This window comes from Mesoplodon bidens (genome assembly GCF_964165515.1).
Source record: "Mesoplodon bidens genome assembly, chromosome: 7".
Taxonomy (NCBI): domain Eukaryota; kingdom Metazoa; phylum Chordata; class Mammalia; order Artiodactyla; family Ziphiidae; genus Mesoplodon; species Mesoplodon bidens.
Genome location: NC_138164.1, coordinates 103,665,433 through 103,690,250, shown reverse-complemented (window position 1 = coordinate 103,690,250; position 24,818 = coordinate 103,665,433). Strand labels below are relative to the sequence as shown.

General features: G+C 40.1%; 1 protein-coding gene across 2 annotated transcripts in view; it reads left to right on the top strand.

Moving 5' to 3' along the window:
• Positions 1-23,704, top strand: part of NUP160 (nucleoporin 160) — a 52,162-nt gene extending 28,458 nt beyond the window's left edge. For both annotated transcript variants that reach the window (XM_081238648.1, XM_081238647.1), the window contains 14 exons: positions 423-542; positions 10,636-10,731; positions 10,831-10,925; positions 11,023-11,119; positions 11,208-11,313; positions 15,455-15,615; positions 17,004-17,064; positions 18,102-18,212; positions 18,389-18,512; positions 19,532-19,633; positions 20,257-20,398; positions 21,572-21,697; positions 22,134-22,238; positions 22,703-23,704. In XM_081238648.1, the coding sequence (XP_081094774.1) occupies positions 423-542; positions 10,636-10,731; positions 10,831-10,925; positions 11,023-11,119; positions 11,208-11,313; positions 15,455-15,615; positions 17,004-17,064; positions 18,102-18,212; positions 18,389-18,512; positions 19,532-19,633; positions 20,257-20,398; positions 21,572-21,697; positions 22,134-22,238; positions 22,703-22,792 (1,536 nt within the window). In that variant the 3' untranslated portion in view covers positions 22,793-23,704. The remainder of the gene's footprint in view (positions 1-422; positions 543-10,635; positions 10,732-10,830; positions 10,926-11,022; positions 11,120-11,207; positions 11,314-15,454; positions 15,616-17,003; positions 17,065-18,101; positions 18,213-18,388; positions 18,513-19,531; positions 19,634-20,256; positions 20,399-21,571; positions 21,698-22,133; positions 22,239-22,702) is intronic.
• The last annotated feature ends 1,114 nt before the right edge of the window (positions 23,705-24,818 follow it).

The window sequence follows — 24,818 nt, the reverse complement described above, 5'->3', positions numbered from 1 at the left end:
CTGGTTTTCTTCCTATTATGGTAGTTTACATTTCTAATTTTTTCTTGATATCCTGTTATGGAGCTTTTCAAACAAAGAAAAGTTCAAAGACTTTCATACTAAACAATTATATACCCCCCACTCAAATTCTACAATTGTTAACATGTTGCTACAGTTGGTGTATCACATTTATCCATCAATTTTCTTATTAAAGTTTACTTTTTAACTAACAGCATTTAAGTTAAAAAGTTAGATAAATTAAAGAAAATATTAAATAATGCATCAGAGAGAATTTAGATATGACAGAAACTGCAAATGCAGTCAATGGTCTTAAATAATTTTATTTCTTTTTTGGTTTTCGTTGGTACAAGAACCCTTGACTTATAGCACCTAGAAGTGGAACAGTCTATCATAAGTCATTTTGTATTCTTCTATTTCTCCAGGCTCTGGAATGTTTCTGCCAGGCAGCATCTGAAGTGGGCAAAGAGGAATTCTTAGCTCGCTTGATCCGTTCAGAGGATGGGGAGATTGTGTCCACCCCCAGGCAGCAGTATTATGATAAGGTATATTCTGTCATGGTTTGGTCCTTCTTACACCACCCTGTGTACAAATGTAACAGGGCAGGGGGGGGGGCAGATAAATTAGGAGTTTCAGATTAAAATATACACACTACTATATATAAAATAGGTAAACAACAAGGACCTACTGTATAGCACAAGGAGCTATACTCAATATCTTGTAATAACCTATAATGGAAAAGAATCTGAGAAAGAATATGAATATATGCATATAGATAAATATGTATAACTGAATCACTTTGCTGTACACTTGAAACTAACACAACATTGTAAGTTAACTATACTTCAGTTTAAAAAAATGTATCTGAAATATATTAGTTTGGTATTTGGGGAGAAAAATAACATAAAAATTTAATCACTCCCTGAATCTCCAAATGAAGAGAAAAATGAATTTGCCTAGAGAAATTGAAGAAACATATATTTTTACATTTGATATATTTTTTTTTGTTTTTTCATTTTTTTTTATTTGGTTGCACTGGGTCTTAGTTGCAGCAGGAGGGCTCCTTAGTTGTGGCATGCATGTGGGATCTAGTTCCCTGACCAGGGATCAAACCCTGGCCCCCTGCATTGGGAGCATGGAGTCTTAACCACTGTGCCACCGAGGAAGTCCCTGATAAATGTTTTTAACTTAAATGAAATTCCCATCATGATATAATTTTGTTAGCTCTGTCATCATTAAAACTTTATTACTTAGTATTCATCTTGCTGATATCTCAAAGAATTAACTTGTAATGCTGTATTTAGCCTTAGTTTGTGATTTAGCCCTGGGTACCCCTCCTGACCTTTTTTTCCTTCTACTCTTTCCTCTGGTCACTCACTCAGCTATAACAGTAGTGGTCTTCTTACTGTCTCATAAAAGCCAAGCACATACTCTATTCCCTTCAGGACCTTTCTCCCTGCTGTTCCTCATCCTGGAATGGTCTTCCTCCAGGTAGTCAAGTTTCTAATGCCCTCATTTCATTCAGGTCTCTGCTCCTGTGTCACCTCCTGAGAGTTCCCCCCTGCCTTGCCTACAAAGAAGCAGACGTGCACGTGCTCTCCTGCACACCTGCTCCTTCTCTCCCTTAGTGCAGAGTTAGGCGCTGTGGGCAGTCTCTCTCCTTGCCCCGCTTTATTTTTCTTTATGACATTTAGCCATGCTTGATGTTATATTTTAGATTCTATGATTTTTTTTTTCACATCTTTATTGGAGTATAAATGCTTTACAATGTTGTGTTAGTTTCTGCTGTACAAAGTGAATCAACTGTATGTATACATATATCCCCATATCCCCTCCCTCTTGAGCCTCCCTCCCACCCTCCCTATGCCGTTCCTCTAGGTCGTCACAAAGCCCTGAGCTGATCTCCCTGTGCTATGCAGCTTCCCACTAGCCATCCATTTGACATTTGGTAGTGTATATACGTCAGTGCTACTCTCTGACTTCATCCCAGCTTCCCCTCCCCTCCACCGGTGCCCTCAAGTCTGTCCTCTACGTCTGCATCTTTATTTCTGCCCTGCCGCTAGGTTCATCAGTACCGCTTTTTAAAATTCCATATATGTGCATTAGCATACAGTATTTGTTTTTCTCTTTCTGAGTTACTTCACTCTGTATGACAGAGTTTTGGTCCATCCACCTCACTGCAAATAACTCAATTTCGTTCCTTTTTATGGCTGAGTAATATTCCATTATATACATGTGCCACATCTTCTTTATGCAGTCATCTGTTGATGGACATTTAGGTTGTTTCCATATCCTGGCTATTGCAAATAGTGCTGCAGTGAACACTGTGGTATGTGTCTCTTTTTGAATTATGGTTTTCTCAGGGTATATGCCCAGTAGTAGGATTGCTGGGTCATATGGTAATTCTATTTTTAGTTTTTTAAGGAACCTCCATACTGTTCTCCATAGTGGTTGTATCAGTTTACATTCCCACCAACAGTGGAGGAGGTTCCCTTTTCTCCACACCCTCTCCAGCATTTATTGTTTCTAGATTTTTTGATGATGGCCATTCTGACTGGTGTGAGGTGATACCTCATTGTAGTTTTGATTTGCATTTCTCTAATGATTAGTGATGTTGAGCATCTCTTCATGCGTTTGTTGGCCATCTGTATGTCTTCTTTGGAGAAATGTCTATTTAGGTCTTGCACCCATTTTTGGACTGGGTTGCTTGTTTTTTTGATATTGACCTGCATGAGCTGCTTCTATATCTTGGAGATTAATCCTTTGTCCGTTGCTTCGTTTGCAAATAATTTCTCCCATTCTGAGGGTTGTCTTTTTGTCTTGTTTATGGTTTCCTTTGCTGTGCAAAAGCTTTTAAGTTTCATTAGGTCCCATTTGTTTATTTTTGTTTTTATTTCCATTACTCTAGGAGGTGGGTCAAAAAGGATCTTGCTGTGATTTACGTCATGGAGTGTTCTGCCTATGTTTTCCTCTAAGAGTTTTATAGTGTCTGACTTTACATTTAGGTCTTTAATCCATTTTGAGTTTATTTTTGTGTATGGTGTTAGGGAGTGTTCTTTTTTTTTTTTTTTTTTTTTTTGGCTGCAGCGGGTCTTTGTTGCTGCACACGGGCTTTCTGTAGTTGTGGTGAGCGGAGGCTACTCTTCCTTGTGGTTTGAGGGCTTCTCATTACAGTGGCTTCTCCTGTTGCGGACCACGGGCTCTAGGCGCGTGGACTTCAGTAGCTGGCACACAGGCTCAGTAGTTGTGGCTCGTGGACTCTAGAGCACAGGCTTAGTTGCTCTGTGGCATGTGGGATCTTCCCAGACCAGGGATTGTCCCCTGCACTGGCAGGCAGATTCTTAACCACTGCACCACCAGGGAAGTCTGGGAGTGTTCTAATTTCATTCTTTTACATGTAGCTGTCCATTTTTCCCAGCACCACTTATTGAAGAGGCTGTCTTTTCTCCATTTTCTATTCTTGCCTCCTTTATCAAAGATAAGGTGACCATATATGTGTGTGGGCTTTCTATCTTGTTGCATTGATCTATATTTCTGTATTTGTGCCAGTACCATACTGTCTTCATTACTGTAGCTTTGTAGTATAGTCTGAAGTCAGGGAGCCTGATTCCTCCAGCTCTGTTTTTCTTTCTCAAAGATTGCTTTGGCCATTCGGGGTCTTTTGTGTTTCCATACAAATTGTAAAATTTCTTGTTCTAGTTCTGTGAAAAATGCCATTGGTAATTTGATAGGGATTGCATTGAACCTATAGATTGCTTTGAGTGGTATAGTCATTTTCACAATATTGATTCTTCCAATCCAGGAGCATGGTATATCTCTCCATCTGTTTATGTTATCTTTTATTTCTTTCATCAGTGTTTTATAGTTTTCTGAGTACAGGTCTTTTGCCTCCTTAGGTAGGTTTATTCCTAGGTATTTTATTCTTTTTGTTGTGATGGTAAAATGGGATTGTTTCTTTAATTTCTCTTTCTGATCTTTCGTTGTTAGTGTACAGGAATGCAAGAGATTTCTGTGCATTAATTTTGTATCCTGCAACCTTACCAAATTCATTGATTATTTCTAGTAGTTTTCTGGTGGCATCTTTAGGATGTTCTATGTATAGTATAATGTCATCTGCAAACAGGGACAGTTTTACTTCTTCTTTTCCAATTTGTATTCCTTTTATTTCTTTTTCCTCTCTGATTGCTGTGGCTAGGACGTGCAATACTATGTTGAATAATAGTGGTGAGAGTGAACGTCCTTGTCTTGTTCCTGATCTTAGAGGAAATGCTTTCAGTTTTTCACCATTGAGAATGATGTTTGCTGTGGGTTTGTCATATGTGGCTTTTATTCTGTTGAGATAGGTTCCCTCTGTGCCCACTCTCTGGAGAGTTTTCATCATAAATGGGTGTTGAATTTTGTCAAAAGCTTTTTCTACATCTATTAAAATGATCATATGGTTTTTATTCTTCAATTTGTTATATGGTGTATCACATTGATTGTTTTACATATATTGAAGAATCCTTGCATCCCTGGGAAAAATCCCACTTGATCATGGTGTATGATCCTTTTAATGTGTTGCTGGATTCTGTTTGCTAGTATTTTGTTGAGGATTTTTGTGTCTGTGTTCATCAGTGATATTGGTCTGTAATTTTCTTTTTTTGTGATATCTTTGTCCGGTTTTCGTATCAGGGTGATGGTGGCCTCGTAGAACGAGTTTGGGAGTGTTCCTCCCTCCACAATTTTTTGGAAGAGTTTGAGAAGGGTAGGTGTTAATTCTTCTCTAAATGTTTGATAGAATTCACCTATGAAGCCATCTGTCCTGGACTTCTGTTGGAAGATTTTTAATTACAGTTTCAATTTCACTACCTGTGATTGGTCTGTTTATATTTTCTCATTCTTCCTGGTTCTATCTTGGAAGGTTTTACTCGTCCAAGAATTTGTCCATTTCTTTCAGGTTATCCATTTTATTGGCTTATAGTTGCTTGTAGTAGTCTCTTATCATCTTTTGTATTTCTATGGTATCAGTTGTAACCTCTCCTTTTTCATTTCTAATTTTATTGATGTGAGTCCTCTCCCTTTTTTCCTTGATGAGTCTGGCTAAAGGTTTATCAATTTTGTTTATCTTCTCAAAGAACCAGCTTTTAGTTTTACTGATCTCTGCTATTGTTTTCTTTGTTTCTATTTCATTTATTTCTGCTCTGATCTTTATGATTTCTTTCATTCTACTAATTTTGGGTTTCCTTTGTTCTTCTTTTTCTGGTTGCTTTAGGTGTAAGTTTAGATGTTTATTTGAGATTTTTTTTGTTTCCTGAGGTGAGCTTGAATTGCTTTGAACTTCCCTCTTAGAACTGCTTTTGCTGTGTCCCATAGGTTTTGGATTGTTGTGTTTTCGTTGTCATTTGTTTCTAGGTATTTTTTAATTTCCTCTTTTATTTCTTCAGTGATCTCTTGGTTATTTAGCAGTGTACTGTTTAGCCTCCATGTGTTTGTGTTTTTTACTGTTTTTTCCTGTAATTGATTTCTAATCTCATAGCGTTGTGGTCAGAAAAGATGCTTGATACAGTTTCAGTTTTCTTAAATTTTCCAAGGTTTGATTTGTGACCCAAAATGTGATCTATTCTGGAGAACGTTCCGTGTGCAGTTGATAAGAATGTGTATTCTTCTGCTTTCGGGTGGAATGTCCTAAAAATATCAGTTAAGTCTATCTTGTCTGTTGTGTCATTTAAAGCTTGTGTTTCCTTATTTATTTTCTGTCTGGATGATCTTTCTATTGGTGTAAGTGGGGTATTAAAGTCCCCCACTATTACTGTGTTACTGTCGATTTCTCCTTTTATGGCCTTATGTACTGAAGTGCTCCTATGTTGGATGCATAAATATTTATAATTGTTATGTTTTCTTCTTGGATCAATCCCTTGATCATTATGTAGTGTCTCTCCTTATCTCTTATAACAGTCTTTATTTTAAAGTCTATTTTATCTGATGTGAGTATTGCTACTCCAGCTTTCTTTTGATTTCCATTTGCATGGAATATCTTTTTCCATCCCTTCACTTTCAGTCTGTACGTGTCCCTAGGTCTGAAGTGGGTCTCTTGTAGACAGCATATATAAGCATCTTGTTTTCGTATGCATTCAGCCAGTCTGTGTCTTTTGGTTGGACCATTTAACCCATTTACATTCAAGGTGATTATCAATATGTATGTTCCTATTACCATTTTCTTAATTGATTTGGGTTTGTTTTTGTGCGTCTTTTTCTTCTCTTGTGTTTCCCGCTTAGAAAAGTTCCATAGCATTTGTTGTAGAGGTAGATTGGTGGTGCTGAATCCTGCTAGCTTTTGCTTGCTGTAAAGCTTTGCTGCTTTTAACATTTTTCTTTGTATTTAATTTTTGATAGTTTGATTAGTATGTGTCTTGGAGTGTTTCTCTTTGGGCTTATCCTGTATGGGACTCTCTGTGCTTCCTGGACTTGATTGACTATTTCCTTTCCCATGTTAGGGAAGTTTTCAACTATAATCTCTTCAAATATTTTCTCAGACCCTTTCTTTTCCTCTTCTTCTTGTGGGACCCCTATAATTCGAATGTTGGTGCGTTTAATGTTGTCCCAGAGGTCACCGAGACTGTCCTTAGTTCTTTTCATTCTTTTTTCTTCTGCTCCCTGGCAGTTATTTCCACCATTTTATCTTCCAGGTCACTTATCTGTTCTTCTGCCTCAGTTATTCTGCTATTGATTCCTTCTAGAGTATTTTTAATTTCAGTTATTGTGTTGTTCATCACTGTTTGTTTGCTCTTCAGTTCTTGATCCTTGTTGAATGTTTCTTGTATTTTCTCCATTCTGTTTCTGAGATTTTGGATCATCTTTGCTATCATTACTCTGAATTCTTTTTCAGGTAGGTTGCCTATTTCATCTTCATTTATTTGCTCTTGTAGGTTTTTACCTTGCTCCTTTGTAACATATTTTTTAGTCATTTCTTTTTTTTTTTTTTCTTTTTTTGATGGGTGAGGCTGTATTCCTGTCTTACTGGTTGTTTGGCCTGAGGCATCCAGCACTGGAGTTTGCAGGCAGTTGGGAGGAGCCAGGTCTTGGTGCCGAGATGAGACCTCCAGGAGACCTCACTCTGATTAATATTCCCTGGGGTCTGAGGTTCTCTGTTAGTTCAGCGGTTTGGATTCAGAGCTCCCACCACAGGAGCTTGGGCCCGACCTCCAGCCTGGGAACCAAGATCCCACAAGCCGTGTGGTGTGGGGAAAAAAAAAAAAAAGGAGCAATACAATAACAAAGAATAAAAAACAAAATAAAATTAGAAAGATAAAAAATATATTAGGAAAAATAAAAATATAATTGAAACAACTGCAACAAGGTAAAATAAAACCACAACAGAAAAAAAGGCAGCGGCGGAGGGGGAAGGAACAAGCCAAAAGGAGCAGAACAATAACAAAGTATAAAGAATAAAATAAACGTAGAAAAATAAAAGATTTATTTGAAAAAATAAAAATATAAATGAATCAACAAGGTAAAACAGAACCCCAATCTAAAAGAGGAAAAAAGAAGAAAAGAAAACAAAAAAGCGTTGGCTACGGGGGCAGAGTTTAGGTGGGGGCAGAACTTAGGCAGTGGCATGGTTTAGGCTGGGGCAAGACCTAGGTGGGTGGGGGGTGACATCTGAGCATGGGGCAGGGCATGGACTTAGGACCCACGCAGCTGGAAAAGGCCTTGGGGGTGAGGCCTAGCCAGGGTGACGTTCAGTTGTAGGGTGGGGCCTCTGCTTAGGACTTGCATGGAAGGGGAGTGGCAGCACTTCCCAAGGAGGGCCTCTGGAGTGTGGGGTTCAGGAGTCAGGAGTAAGGCCTTGGGTGAGGGTGTTTGGGTGGGGTTTAGGCCTGGCGTGTTGGAGGGGGTCTCAGAGGGGGTCTCCAAGTGTAGAGGTGTGGCCCTGGGTGGGGGTGTAGGGGTGGGGCTTGGGCTCTGTGCTGCAGGAGGGAGGCTCCCCGGGCAGAGGATTGGGCCCCAGAGCCCAGCAGGCTCTCTGGTGCCTAAGTGGACAGGGAAAGTGCTGGCTGCGTTCCCTTCCATTCCTCTGTGCCCCCCTCTCCCCCCACGGTCTCCCCCAGGGTCTCCCCCATCACCACTGGACCCCTAACCGTGGGTGGGTTCTGCTGGGTGTAGGAACTCCTCCCCTCCCCCAGCTGCCCCTCAGGGGTGTGGTCCCGTAGATCCAGCCTTTATTTTTGCTCCCCCTTCCCTCCCTCCCACTCCCTCAGGACCCGCACGGCTGGAGGGGGCCTAGGTGGGCAGAAGATCAGGCCCAGATCTCAGCAGGCTCCCGGGGGCCCAGGTGGGCAGGGAAACCTGGCCACTCTCCCTTTTGATCCTCTGCCCTCCCAGTGGTCCCCCAACTTCCCCCTTCGGGTGTGGGATCCCTCCCCCTCCCCCAGCTGCACCTCAGGGGCACCAGTCCTGTCCCGCCTCCACTTCTCCTCCCCCCTCACTCCCCCCCACTTCCCACATCCTACCCGGTCGCTGGAGGTTCCTGCCATCCCCTTAGGCGTCCATGGTCCCCCCCGCCCCCCGGTTCCTGTAGGTGCCCTAGTTGTGAGGAGACTCAAATTCTGCGTCCTCCTAGTCTGCCATCTTGACTCCGCCCCTAGATTCTACGTTACTTGTTTATTTGGATTTCCTACCAAAAAGTAAATGCAACAAGAGCAGGCTTCACAGTTTGTTCATTGCTTGTTAAAGAGAGAAATGAATTTATACGGAAGTAGATTTGTAACTCTTAATAATTGTCTGCCATTCTACTAATGAGAAAATTATTTTGAATTTTAAGTAAAGATTTTTAATCTGAGGGCAGATAGGTTTGAGGTATCAATACATCCCCTGAAAATACGTGCAAAGCGTTTTGTATTTTTTTCTGTGGAGACGCTCCATAGTTTTCATCACTGAAAAAAAAAAAAAAACATGAAAAATCACTGCTCCAGTGGACTCACTCACAGAACAAATAAATTAAGATGTGCTAATGTTTAATATCAGAATTGACTGTGGTGCCCTTATTTGGTCCTTTCACCAGGTGGTCATTTGTCACTTAGTATCGAGGGAAGAGTGAGTCGCAGCGAGGGGCGGGGCTGCCGAGTGGCACTGTCACTCATCCACCTGGTTTCAGTATGTTTGCCTGGTTAAGCTGATTTACACATTATATTGCTTAATTGTAATGAAAATCACCGAAAAAAAAAAGAATGTGTATATATGTATAACTGAATCACTTTGCTGTACGGCAGTAATTAACACATTGTAAATCAACTATACTTCCATTAAAGAAATAAATAAATAAAATTTTAAAATAATGAAAATCACCTTCACAGTATGGACTTGCTTTTAAAAATTCCTGTGAAGGGACTTCCCTGGTGGTCCAGTGGTTAAGACTCCATGCTGCCAATGCAGGGGGCGTGGGTTCGATCCCTGGTTGGGGAACTAAGATCCCACATCCCATGCGTGGTGTGGCCAAAAAAAATTCCTGTGAAGCAGCCAGATTGAATATAATATTAACAAAGTACATACGAACAAATGAGGATAAGATAGGGCTGGCACTTCTACTTTTGATATGGGCTCTTCATCAACCACATTGCAAGGTAAAAACAGTGACAGTCTATAATCAGGTCTGAGAATCAGCCAGAAACAATTGAACTTTTCAAGAATGCCACTTTAAAATCTAACTAAGTGTACCTTGAATTAAAATGTCAACTCAGGGGGCTTCCCTGGTGGCACAGTGGTTGAGTCTGCCTGCCGATGCAGGGGACATGGGTTCGTGCCCTGGTCCGGGAAGATCCCACATGTCACGGAGCGGCTAGGCCCGTGAGCCATGGCCGCTGAGCCTGTGCGTCCGGAGCCTGTGCTCCGCAACGGGAGAGGCCACAACAGTGAGAGGCCCGCGTACCGCAAAAAAAAAAAAAAAAAAGTATAACCTTAAGAAAAAAAAACTGTAAGCATCCAGAAGAAAAGGATGTTTTTATACTGCTAATAAGACAGAAAAAACAAATAATCAGTGAGTACTAATAACTACAAATAATAATTTTTAAACTACCTTTATCTTCATCTTTAAGAAATTTCTATTTTGAAAGTGTTATTATACATATTTTTTAGAAATGTGTGTATATAGTATAAGTAAATGTCTGGGGAGTGTACTCAGACATTCTTAATAGGGTGGACAATCAAAAAAGTTTAAAGAGCACTATCCTATGTTGTATTAGAAATGAGTTATGTCAAATATTAATGTATTCCCTTTAGTGTTTTTACAAGGCTATGGTGCTAATTTACTAGGCTTTAAATTCATCTATGACCTAAACAGTTAGTAGGAAAAGTTAGTAGTGAAATTATATTTGCTCATTCAACAAACATTTACTGATAACCTATTACGTACTAAACACTGAGGATACAGCTGTGCACAGAAAAGACCAATAAAGGGTTTTACACAGGTGTCTTATTTAACAGTAGAATCTAAAGGAAAATCTTAAATATTAACCAAATAATCTTGTCCATCTTGTTGTCGGCACCTTTGATTTAATCTTTATCTTACCTACTTATCTTTCTAATTGATTTTAAATCGTATTCCAATTTGAAGTGCACTATACCATGTTAATATTAATGGAAATTTCTTCTATTTCCCCTTAGGTTTTGCGTCTGCTTGATGTTGTTGGGTTGCCTGAACTGGTTATTCAGTTGGCTACATCAGCGATAACTGAAGCAGGTGATGACTGGAAAAGTCAGGTAAGGACTAACTGTAATCTAGTTATTGCCCTTGAGGTTTATCGTGGATGTGGTGTTTTAATTTCTATTGTTCTTTTTTTCCCTATGTTTGATACTTAGGCTACTTTAAGGACATGCATTTTCAAACATCATTTGGATTTAGGTCACAATAGCCACGCATATGAAGCCTTAACCCAGATTCCTGATTCCAGCAGGTAATCAATCTCACAGTCTTATTTAGAGGAGGCAATTTACCAGCCCTGTGTAATCCACTAAGAAAATTTACCCTCGTATCACTTTCCTTCCTTCTAGACAGTTAGATTGTTTACGGCAGCTGGTGGTAGTTCTTTGTGAACGCTCCCAGCTACAGGATCTTGTAGAGTTTCCCTATGTGAATCTGCATAATGAGGTAATTTTATTTATCCACTGATGACTGGACACAGCTGTGGTGGTTGTTATGCTGGCTACTAACTTTGATATCTGATCTCCTCCTTTAGGTTGTGGGAATAATTGAATCACGTGCGAGAGCTGTGGACCTTATGACTCACAACTACTATGAGCTTCTGTATGCCTTTCACATCTATCGTCACAATTACCGGAAGGGTGAGCAGTTGAAGCGTACAGTCTTTGTGGAGGCAACCTTATCAGTTGTATCGTGTTTTACAAAAAATATTATGTTTGACTTAGTAATTTTTACCTTATTTTTACCATTGGACAAGTGTTCTCTACAGACGTTTGGGGAACTTATGTTTAAGTTCAAGGTTAGCTTCACCTTTTTGTGGATTACCTGTAAGCCCTAAAGATAGGCACTTCTCTTGAATTCCCTGGTGGTCTACTGGTTAGGACTCCCCGCTTTCCCTGCCGAGGGCACAGTTTCAATCCCTAAGATCCCCACGAGCCACTCAGTGCGGCCAAAAAAAAAAGACACTTCTCCCATCCTAGAACATTCTTGAGGCATTTCTAGTTAGATCGCATTCTGTGTGTATCTTCCATCTAATTTTATTTTTTACTATTATTATTTTATATATATATATATATATATATATATATATTTTTTTTTTTTTTTTTTTTTTTTTTTTTTGGCTGCATTGGGTCTTCATTGCTGCCCACGGGCTTTCTCTAGGTGTGGTGAGCAGGGGCTACTCTTCATTGTGGTGTTCAGGCTTCTCACTGCGGTGGCTTCTCTTGTTGCAGAACATGGGCTCTAGGCGTGCAGGCTTCATTAGTTGTGGTGCACGGGCTCAGTAGTTGTGGCTCGAAGGCTCTAGAGTGCAGGCTCAGTAGATGTGGTGCACTGGCTTAGTTGCTCTGCAGCATGTAGGATCTTCCCCGACCAGAGCTCGAACCCGTGTCCCCTGCATTGGCAGGAGGATTCTTAACCACTGGGCCACCAGGGAAGTCCATTCCGTCTAATTTTAAAAGAAATGTTATTTCACTAAAGGCACTTTGAATTCTTGTGGCTGGTTTTAAGTTCCTGCACCATTTTGTTATTGGCCTTTCTTTTCTCTTATTTTTGCTGATCCTTTTGAGAGTAAGTTGTGGACATCATGTCTCAGTACATAAATACTTGCATCTCAAGGATATTTCCTTATATAACCTCAATACAATTATCAAATTGAGAACATGTAACTAATTTTGTGAATTAAATGTAAATGTGGTGCTCTTATCTGATGTGCTATTCATATTTAAATATTGCCAAACATAATGGGGTTTTTTTTAAATTTATTTATTTTTGGCTGTGTTGGGTCCTCGTTGCTGTGCACAGGCATTCTTTAGCTGTGACGAGCAGGGGCTACTCTTTGTTGCCGAGTGTGGGCCTCTCATTGTGGTGGCTTCTCTTGCTGCAGAGCACAGACTCTAGACGTGCGGGGCTCAGTAGTTGTGGCTCGCAGGCTTCAGAGTGCAGGCTCAGTAGTTGTGGTGCATGGGCTTAGTTGCTCCACGGCATATGGAACCTTCCCGGGGCAGGGCCCGACCCCGTATCCCCTGCATTGGCAGGCGGATCCTTAACCACTGCACCACCAGGGAAGACCAATGATTTTTTTTAATAGTACATTTCTCCCATACTGTCCTCACCCACTGATCTAGGATCACATCTTGCATTTAATTGTCCTGTTTAGTCCTTTAATCTGGAGCATTCTTTTAGCTTTACTTTGCCTTTGATGACATTGATATATTTGAAGAAGAAAGGCCAGTCATTTTTGTAGAATGTTTCTAAATTTGGATTTGTATGATGACAGTGAAGTCGTTATCAGGTCAGCTAAAATAAAGGGATTACATATCTGTTTTAAGATCATATTTTACAAGATAACCATTGTGGTTACCCTTTGGAACCTCTAACATTTTTATACCATTTTCACTCAGAATTTTTTATTAGGTTTCTTACTCATTTTCATTGGAAAGAATGGATGGAAGTAATTCATAGGCATGTTCTTAATATTCCTAATGGTAAAATATGTTTGCATATTCTTTTTCTTTTTTTTAAATAAATTTATTTATTTATTTTTGGCTGCGTTGGGTCTTCATTGCTGTGCAGGCTTTCTCTAGTTGCGGCGAGCAGGGGCTACTCTTCATTGCAATGCGTGGGCTTCTCATTGCAGTGGCTTCTCTTATTGCGGAGCTCGGGCTCTAGGCGCATGGGCTTCAGTAGTTGTGTCACGCAGGCTCAGTAGTTGTGGCTCATGGAATACGTTGCTCTTTGTCATGTGGATCTTCCCGGACCAGGGCTCAAACACGTGTCCCCTGCATTGGCAGTTAGATTCTTAACCACTGCGCCACCAGGGAAGTCCTGCATATTCTTTGAATAATACAAGAAAGGAAAAATAGATGATTCAAGATCTATTACTGCTTTCACAATGACAACATCTATTACATCAACCTGATTAAGACCAGTTTAGCTAGATTAACGTTCAGGTCTTTCTGGAGCAAGGCTGTTTTTCTGACAAACTGTCTTACATATTGCAGGCACTCAAAAATATTTGTTGAGATGAAAAATAGTTTGATTTGATTTGGAAACTGACAGGGGATTTTAAAATCTGTTTAGTTTCTGGAGTCCCATGCTGTCTCAGAACAGTGTTTTTTCAATATTTCATTCAACCTATGTAACTAAAGCATTATAAAAATAAGATTCTGGGACTTCCCTGGTGGAACAGTGGTTAAGAATCCACCCATCAATGCAGGGGATATAGGTTCGAGCCCTGGTCTGGGAAGATTCCACATGTCGCGGAGCGGCTAAGCCCATGCACCACAACTACTGAGCCTGCACTCTAGAGCCCGTGAGCCACAACTACTGAGCCCACGTGCCACAACTGCTGAAGCCGGCACGCCTAGAGCCTGTGCTCCACAACAAGAGAAGCCACTGCAGTGAGAAGCCCACGTACTGCAACGAAGAGTAGCCCCTGCTCGCCGCAACTAGAGAAAGCCCGCACGCAGCAACAAAGACCAAACGCAGACAAAAATAAAAATAAATAAATAAGAGTGTGATCTTGGGGGACTTCCCTGGTGGTCCAGTGGTTAAGACTCCACACTTCCAATGCAGTGGATGCAGGTTCAGTCCCTGGTCGGAGAACTAAGATTCCACATGCCACATGGCACAGCCAAAAAAAAAAAAAGAGTATGATTTGGACAGAACACCCAAATCCTGGGTGGGGAATAGGTGACAATATGGCTGAGACTAGTTCTCTGTACTGTCTGGGAATGTTGTATCTAAACATCAAAAGTAACATTTTAGATGTTTGGGGGATTTTTTTTTTTTTTTTTTTTGGTGGTGGTGGTGGTGAAGTACATATACATAAACTTTACTATCTTAACCATTTTTAAGTATTTAGTAGTGCTAAGTACCTTCACATTACTGCATAACCAATCTCCAGAATTCTTTTCATCTTGCAAAATGGAAACTATACTCCTTAAACAACAACTTCCTATTTCCTCCTCCCCCATGCCCTGGCAACCACCATTCTATTCTCTGTCTATAAATTTGGCTACCAGAATCATATAGTATTTGACTTTTGTGACAGACTTATTTCACTTAGCATAAAGTCTTTAGGGCTCATCCATGTTGTAGCAAGTGTCAGAATTTATAATATTCCATTGTATGGATATATCACATTTTTCTGGAAACTTGGATGTTTCCATCTTTTGCCTGTTGTGAATAATACTGCTAGGAACAAGGATGTACAAATAATAATCCTTCAAGACTCTGCTTTCAGTTTTGTTTTTTTTTGGGGGGGTATATACCCAAAAGTGGAATTGATTAATTACAAGGTAATTCTATTTTTAATTTTTTTTTTTTTTTTTTTTTTTTTTTTTTGCGGTACGCGGGCCTCTCACTGCCGTGGCCTCTCCCGTTGCAGAGCACAGGCTCCGGACGCGCAGGCCCAGCGGCCATGGCTCACGGGCCCAGCCGCTCCGCGGCACGTGGGATCCTCCCGGACCGGGGCACGAACCCGCGTCCCCCGCATCGGCAGGCGGACTCCCAACCACTGCGCCACCAGGGAAGCCCTATTTTTAATTTTTTGAAGAATTGCCGTACTGTTTTCCATAGTGGCTATACCAGTTTACATTTCCTGCAGCACTACACAAGGGTTCCAATTTTTCCACATTCTCACCAGCACATGATTTTTTGTGGTTTTAAGTTAAACTCAATTTTGTTTTAAATGTTAGTGTTTGATAAGTGTAACAAACTCTCTGTGTGTCTCTAAAGAGATACATTTTTGAAATTGTAATATCTATTATTGCCTCATAGCTGGCACAGTGATGTATGAGTACGGAATGCGTCTTGGCAGAGAGGTTCGGACTCTCCGGGGACTTGAGAAGCAAGGCAACTGTTATCTGGCTGCTATTAATTGTTTGCGCCTTATTCGCCCAGAATACGCGTGGATTGTTCAGCCAGCATCTGGTGCAGTGGTATGAAAACTTTCCATCTTGGAATTTGGGGATCATTTAATTTATTTGGTTTGGTCCTTTGAAAACTATTACCTCATTTTGCTTCATTTCATTTAAAATTTCCACTGGGACATTTGTGGACTTAATATATTTTTGTAGCAATTCATTTATTATACGTTACTACCCCTTTAGTTTCCAAGTTCAGAATTATTGTCGGAATAAGTATTACAGAGTGGTTTTGGAGTTAGACAACCTAACTTCAGGCAAATTACTTAATCTTTTACTGTCCAGTTAGCCTCTTGGATAAAATACGGATGATGATAATAATGTCTACCTTATAGGATTGTTTGGGTATTAAATGAGATAATTCATGTAGAGTGCTTAGGACAGTGACAGTGCCTGGCCTGCAGAAAGTGCTCAGTAAATGGTAGCTGCTTTTATTTCATTCATTTTTGTTAATTTAATCTATTGTTACTATTTTAGGGGAGGTGAACCGCGAGGTGTTTTTTTTGGTCATGCTGATGGGGTCATATACTCCCAGCTACTTGTATGGTATAGTTCCTGAATGTACTATGCTTTTTCCCAGGGTTATGGGTAGAGAATGTAACTCTGAAACCAAGGAAAGTCAAGTGGTTTATATGGAGATCAAATCTGTGTCCTTGGACTCAGTAACATATTTTAGCTAAGTGAGCCAAGTTGGCAAACAACTCCATTGCTTTGTCTAGTAGTTACAGAACTTTTGTGAGAAGAGTTGTGCTAGTTGAAATAAACATAATTTACACTGAGAGAATTTAAGCCTGAAAGCTCTGGATCATAGTTAATGAAAAAGAAGGGTATATATTAATAATGAGGGGCTTCCCTGGTGGCGCAGTGGTTAAGACTCCGCCTGCCAGTGCAGGGGACACGGGTTCGAGCCCTGGTCTGGGAAGATCCCACGTGCCACGGAGCAACTAGGCCCGTGAGCTACAACTACTGAGCCTGCGCGTCTGGAGCCTGTGCTCCGCAGCAAGAGAGGCCGCGATAGTGAGAGGCCCGCGCACCGCGCTGAAGAGTGGCCCCCGCTTGCCGCAACTAGAGAAAGCCCTCGCACAGAAACGAAGACCCAACACAGCAAAAGTAAATAAATTAATTAATAAACTCCTACCCCCAGCATCTAAAAATAATAATAAAAAAATAGAAGTTCCCACACACACACAAAAATGATATGAAAATAAAATATTCATTTTTTTCAGGGACTTCCCCAGCGGTCCAGTGGTTAAGACTCTGTACTTCCACCACAGGGGCACGAGTTCAATCCCTGGTCAGGGAACTAAGATCCCACATGCCACACGATGCAGCCAAAAAATAAAATTAATTTTTTTAAAAAACCCTAATTTTTCACAGTTATATCTATTGTTTTGTCTTTTCAGTATGATCGCCCTGGAGCATCCCCTAAGAGGAATCATGATGGAGAATGCACAGCTGCCCCAAGTGAGTCAGGGATCTCATGCTGATTCTTTGCTGAAGAGCAATTATATTGTTATAGTAGTATTATTTATATTTATTTTTTGGATAGTAGTTGTAATACTATGTATAATTATATTGTAGTATATTGTTTATGTATGGTAGTTATATTATTAAAATATTGTAAAGTTCCTTCTTGGTAGTTTATTTTCAGTATTGTGCTAAAGATTGTCTGGTAGCTCTTTGAAAACTTTGTATGCCTGTATGGAAAATGAAGATGCTTAAAAGAGAGAGAGAGAGAGAGGGCTTCCCTGGTGGCGCAGTGGTTGAGAGTCTGCCTGCCAATGCAGGGAACACGGGTTCGTGCCCCGGTCCGGGAGGATCCCACATGCCGCGGAGCGGCTGGGCCCGTGAGCCATGGCCGCTGGGCCTGCGCGTCCGGAGCCTGTGCTCCGCAACGGGAGAGGCCACAGCAGTGAGAGGCCCGCGTAACGCCAAAAAAAAAAAAAAAAGAAAAAAAAAAAAGAGAGAGAGAGAGAGAGTGTGTGTGTGTGTGTGTGTGTGTGTGTGTGTATGTTGTGTGCACGCATTTGTTGTTTGTTGTTTTTAAATCAGCTCAGTACCAAATGTTTTTTTATCAGGCTCCTTTGGTATTACCATGGAGGCATGATTTCCTTCCTCAAAGAGCCTGGGCTCTAGAGTTGGGCACAGTTGGTTTTAATCCTGCCTCTCGCTTTGGGCATGCTCCTTTCTTACTGATAAAGATAGCAGTGTTTCACAGTTGTAAGAGTTAATTGAAATTATTTGTGAAAGGCCTTGCAAGCGCCTCCTCATCTGCAGCTGTTGTCATTAGAGTCCTTTGATTTGACTCAGCTGTGGTGTGAGACTGGGATGTTGCTTTATTTTTCAAGTTAGCTTTTATTGAACCCCTTGTTTTCTCCCCACCTTCATGAAATTAAAGCTGAATGTTACTTAATTTTTAGTGGATATTGACAGGTTGAGTTAGTCTAATAGGCACTTCCTTTGTACTTTGGGAATTGAAAATGTTTTTCTTTGGCTTACAGCAACTAGACAAATTGAAATCCTGGAACTAGAAGATCTGGAGAAAGAGTGTTCCTTGGCTCGCATTCGCCTCACTCTAGCTCAGCATGATCCCTCAGCAGTCACGGTTGCAGGTAGGCATTCAGCACCAACAGCATATTTTAGGGCCGGGCAGTGGACATAGTATACTAGATGGGTATTAAAGCATGTCGTTGTTATTCTGAGGTATTCATCAAGGAAGCAGTCTTTGGGATCAGTTCATTTCCATATGCCATTGGGTGCACTAAATAGCTCTTTTCCATTTCCGCAGGAAGTTCGTCAGCAGAGGAGATGGTCACTCTCTTGGTTCAGGCTGGCCTCTTTGACACTGCCATATCACTCTGCCAGACTTTTAAGCTTCCCTTAATGCCAGTCTTTGAGGGACTTGCTTTCAAGTATGTATGAAATTGTCTTTCTGTAATCTTAATTTTCTAATGCAAAAATACTCTACTGTTGCTTAGTGTGAAGCAGTAGTCACACGAGCCATACCCTATACCTTATAGGTATAGGATACCTATATCCTATACCTTATAGGTATCCTATAAGCCTGCTTTAAAGAACAGTTTTTGTGTAATACACACAATGATTTTTTTCTTTTTTTTATCTTGATTTATAGCTTCTTTTGAGAAATCAGATCTGGCATTCCTGAGCCCACATGGCCACATGACAGTAGATAACCTGGGTTAAATAGTGGTGTACATTTAGATAAGGCATATGTTCTCTTCAATCCTTTAGGACATCTAGTGGCCCCTGCAAACATTGTTAAAAAGTACTTCTTATTGAAGTTACATTATACCTAAATATTAGTCAAGTTGTTTGTGAGTTAGAAATAAACCATCAGATTTTTTTTTGTGGCTGCGTTGGGTTTTCTTTGCTGCACACGGGCTTTCTCTCTAGTTGCAGCGAGCAGGGGCTACTCTTTGTTGCAGTGAGCGGGCTTCTCATTGCGGTAACTTCTCTTGTTGCAGAGCATGGGCTCTAGGCGCATGGGTTTCAGTAGTTGTGGCACGTAGGCTCAGTAGTTGTGGCTTCCAGGCTCTAGAGCGCAGGCTCAGTAGTTGTGGCGCATGGGCTTAGTTGCTCCGCGGCATGTGGGATCTTCCCGGACCAGGGCTCCAACCCATGTCCCCTGCATTGGCAGGCAGATTCTTAACCACTGCGCCACCAGGGAAGCCCACCATCAGAATTTTTCATCATCAATTTTCTCTTGTAAGTAAATAATCTCAACACTTATTAATGGCCTCGTGGGTCATCCAGTTGTGTGGCTGTCAGGAGAGGGAAGGGCCAGTACCCAGGGTGAATTTAGTAATAGACTAGAGCTAAAGTTGTCCTCTCGTCTCCAGTTTCAGTAGCAAAATAATGTGGTGCTTTTCACCAAATTAATTTACTCTGTGTGGAACCATTTTCATTGCAGATGCATCAAATTGCAGTTTGGAGGAGAGGCAGCCCAAGCAGAAGCCTGGGCCTGGCTAGCAGCCAATCAGCTCTCATCAGTCATCACCACTAAGGAGTCTAGGTACAGCCCTAGTCCTCATCCAACCCTGCAAGGGCTCACCCTCCATATCCTTCCCCAGTGTCTACCTGAATGCACTTCAGCGTCTTCAGAATCCTTCTCTAACAACCCTAGCCCTCAGTAAACTTCCCTTTCCTGAATTGCATTTCTAATTTGTATTATGCAGCTTAGCACTCGAGAATTATAGCATTTTACAGTCTTGAGGTCCTCTGACATTATTTTTCAAACCCTAAATTAACACCAGAATTACTATCAAAATACAGATTACAAGATATCACCCTAATCTTCTAAATCAGAACTACTGCATGATTCTAATGCGTGATCAGGTTTGGAAATAGTGGTCTGAGCCAATTTCCTTGTTTTAGAAATCTGGAACAAACAAGTAAAGTGAATTGTTTAGTTGAGTTAATATGTGGTTATTGGGAAATACAAGAATCCAAGTCATCTAGTTTCTAGTACCACCCCTAAGTCACATTGGCCCTAATAATGTTAGTTGTCATTTAACTGTATTATCAATTCTGTTGTGAGTGTCTAAAGATTTTTTCCATGTAAATACATGTTTTGAATGGTACTATAATTATCTATTAAGAATCTGGAACTCATAAGTCCTTTCTCCTTTTATCAAGTGCTACAGATGAAGCATGGAGGCTATTATCAACTTACCTGGAAAAGTACAAAGTCCAGAATAACTTATATCACCACTGTGTAATCAACAAGCTCTTGTCTCATGGAGTGCCTCTGCCTAACTGGCTTATAAACAGTTATAAGGTAAGTGGTATCTTAACTTGTAGAGAGTAAGAATCTGGTCTTTATCGTCCTGAATAACTTCATGAGATGATTAAAAAGGAAAAGATAGAGTGACAATTTATGGAAATATACCGACTTATATACTTACAGCTTCTCAGTCTTAGCTAAAAACAGTTTACTTCAGTCCTGTGAAGTACTGGGTGTTTAGATTTAAAGTTCTCCCTGTTGGTGATTAAGTTAATGCATGCTTGTGTGCTCACTGAACAATGAGTATGTATTTAGAACAATGAGTATATATGGAACACAGCATTCACTATTCATTACTAAAAAAATTCACAGGAGTGAGTGGAATTCTTTTCAAATTCTACAACAGTGTTTCTTTCAGTTTCTGTCAAAATTGGGTCCTTGGGCCACCTGCATTAAATTATTTTGATGGTGGGCTTCTTCAAAATATAGATTCCTGGGCTCCATCCCAGACTTACAGAATCAAATTACCTTGGAGTTGGGATCCAGGATCTATATTTTAACAAGGTCATGATTTGATTTGATGCATGCTAAGTTTGAGAACTACTGTACCTGAAATACATTGGGCACAATAGGAAAAGAGAATATAAAGCTTAAGGTCAAGAAAGTTAACCTGTTTTTTTAAGTTAGAAAGTAGAGAAGGCAGCTAAGATGGTAAAAGTTAAGATTGTGATCAAATCAGAATATAGAAAGCATAATTGACATAATTAGGATAGGCCTTCCAAACTGAGGCTGTATCACTTTTCTCTCACCCTGAGTTAAATAGAAATGTAATTCAAGCATTTAAAGTTGGTGATTCTTTTAACTTCTTTCTCATTTGTCATTCATATGTTTCTGAGAATTAATGTGACTATGTTATCTCTGGTATTCAGCATTTCTGGGAAGGTTCGTTGACTTACTACTGTGGAAACGAAGTAGGAAAGAATTAAAATGTGTCTTAGATCACAGAACAGGTGAGGAAGGCCAGTTAACAGAAGGGGCCTCACAGGGTGCCCAGAGGTAACTGGGCTCTTGGGAATCTGACCCTCATCCCAAGATAAGTAAACCAAGGTGTTCGTTTATTTGTAATGAAAAGTATAAATGCCAGGGAATCAGACACTCAGCATCCTTTGGTCCATGCCCAGGTAAGATGGAAATTGGTAAATGTTCTTAATCACTAACTTTTTACAGAAGGTTGACGCTGCTGAGTTGCTCCGTCTCTACTTAAACTATGACCTTTTGGAAGAAGCCGTGGATTTGGTTTCAGAATACGTGGATGCTGTATTGGGAAAAGGACATCAGTACTTTGGAATTGAGGTGGGCTTGTATCCGCATTTCCTTTTAATTCTGTATTATCACACTTTCCTTTTCCAAAGTTTTTTCAGATAATTTACATCTAAATTTCAGACTGGAAATAGTATCGTTCATTGACAATTTAGAGAAGAGCTTTGTTGGTGTGTTTATCCCTAATCAGCCTTAGCCCTACTTTAAGATTAAAGATGATATGAATTTAAAAATACATTTGATTTAACTAAGAAAAGGACCAGTTCCCCAGTTGAAAAGAGATGGGGGGGGTTCCAGTCATGTACCGTGTGCACACGTGTGTGTGTGCACATGCATGCCTACACACACAGTTTCTTGTTGTGGAAACAAGTAAAGCATTTCATGTTATCGAATCCTGTGGAAGTAGCTACCCAGAGGAAATGGTCCACTTCTCAGATTTTCTTCAAATAATAGGTATTTTTCTTTTCAGTTTCCACTGTCTGCAACGGCTCCAATGGTGTGGCTCCCATACTCTTCCATTGATCAGCTTCTGCAGGCTCTGGGAGAGAACAGTGCCAACAGTCACAACATTGCAGTGAGTAAATCCTCTCCTGGGGCATTTTATATAAGCCCTTGCACTAGCAGTTACACCTTAAAGCTTGCTTTTCTGGTTCTCAAGGATTAAGGAAAGGGCAAAAGCCATTTATTGCCCTTCACATGCTGCCAAATCCCTTTATGAGATGATTAGTTAAATCAGATATAACCTCTCTGGTTCTGGGAAGAGAGCTAATAAAGCTTTTATTAAAAATAACTGGTATGATTTGCATATTTAGAAATTCGTTAGGGAAACAGGGTTGGAGTATTGTATATAGCAGAAAAGTCCAGTTATATCAGTGGAGTCACAGAGCAGACTCCTATACTGAATGGTGGTTAAATGAAGCACAATGGCTAACAACTTTATTAGGAGAAATCTGGTTGCTGAAGTCAAAATGATTGATAACTTTAGTCTTTTTCAGTCCTTGACCTATTCTCCAATGATTCCCTTCTTTTCTCCTACAGCTGTCCCAGAAAATACTTGACAAATTGGAGGACTACCAGCAAAAAGTTGATAAGGCAACACGGGATTTATTATATCGTCGGAACTTGTGATCTGGATGGTTGCCCAGCCTTTGTAACTGCTTGGTGCCTCTTAGGGCTTAAGACTTTACCCAACAGGGAACCTGTACTCCAGGCCGGTTTTTATACCTGTAAATGATGTCTGCAACAGTCAGGTCTGCATTCTGCACAAGAAAGAAGGGCAGATGAGTCACAGGACCTGTGCTTGCTGGTGGTGCTAACACACAGTTTCTGGTTTTCAACCTTGGTCTCAGACAGCTGCTTTTGTATATGATTCACAAGCTTTTTTAGAGTTTATATTTTTTTAAACTACCGAAGACATTCTTTATCTGCAAATTAAAACCCACCTACACTTTCCAAAACAGCTGATGGTTGTTGGTTCGTTGTAGCTGACCACCAAAAGCAGTCACTGCAAATCCTTTCATTCTTCCCTATCACTTTTTATATTTCAATGTAATTATTTTGGTCCAGAACTGACATGTATTTTCTGTATTGCAAACAGAGGCTAATGATTTTGCATACCCTTTTCATTATTTATTGTGGAGTTTTCTTATGATCTTCAATAAAGTATTAAGTAATTTGCCTAGATTAAGCCTAACGTGATGACCAGCTGTTAAGGAAGATATCTTTTTTTAAAATTATTTTTAAAGGAAGATATCTTGAATCTGGTTCTGAGGCTGAAGTGGAATAAACACTTAGCTAAGAAAAAATTGAAAATTTATCATCTGTAAAAGTAATAGATTTTCAAAGTAAATTCCATTAACCTCTATGATTTATGATAATCAAGCCGGACTTGATCATACAGGCAGTCTAGTAACGTATTGGACCAAAATATAAACTTTCCTATTCAGATTCAGAGGCATTCATGGCCACAAACGTGGGGGGACGTGAAAAAATAAACTCTTGAATTTTATTCTGTATATTAAAATTTATCTTTTAAGGAAACCATCTGTATAGTACTTGCTTGTATGCCCTTTGATCTTTCTTGAGTTTTTCATAAGCATTTAATTTTTATGTCAATACCATATTTACATTATATATTTTAAATAACAGTGTGAGTTTCCCTGTGGTACTATTATTGGTAGATATTACGATATGTGACTCTTTTTTCACATTATCTCTGCCATGATAAATGCGAAGTGTTTGATGCAATTAGGGGCTGCAAGAGGTCTTGCCTTTCCAGCTCCATAAACTTGTGGCTTCCAACTGTAGCGAGAAATATATTTTGACCTGTATACACATATATAACCAAGAGAAAGCTTTCACAAAATAGGTATCCTCACTTGATATATTTTCATGAGTGACTAATGGATGATAACCTACAGCCCGAAAAATTTCAAACCCTGTTGTAGCCATTTCTGAAAGATAAGAAGTAGCTCAAGACTGGCCCTATTGCAGAAAGCTGTTCATTTGCATTGTTGATCAAAGCAGTGGTTTCCATGGTGGCTGTTCATAAGACACTGACCAGCTTTTCCTGTCCTCACTGTTTTGGTTCAAGACCTAGAACTCATGCTGGAGCCAGCCCAGCTCTTCTGTCAATTTTCTTCCACCTTCCTCACTTTGAAATCCAACCAGAACAGAAGGAAGGTGCCCACATTCTTTCACTTCACTTTTCTCATCACTTTGAGTCCGCAGTTTTGTTTTCTGGACTATGTGATGTATTAATAGCATCGTCTTTCCTTGTGTTTTCCAACTCTGGCAATTTTCTGATTACAAATTGTTATTAAAAGGGGTCCCTTCTTTTTTAGTGCTTAACTACCATTAAATAAAGGTGTGACTCTTGGAGGAAAACTTCATAGTTCTTAAATAATTTAGCATAATGTAACTAGTAAGGTTACACCTTTCCAGCCTGTGGAAAGGTACAGTAGGTACCATTTCTGTTAATAATAGAATTTATGGCACACAGAGTTTCATATTGACCATTCTTACCAAGTTTATTGCTATGAGTTTTGTGATCTAAGAAAGCTCATTTGTTCTACAGAGCCGCCCGTCAGTGAACACATTCTAGGTAACAGAATTAACCTAATTTACCTCAACCTGATAATACTTGTTTTTTCTA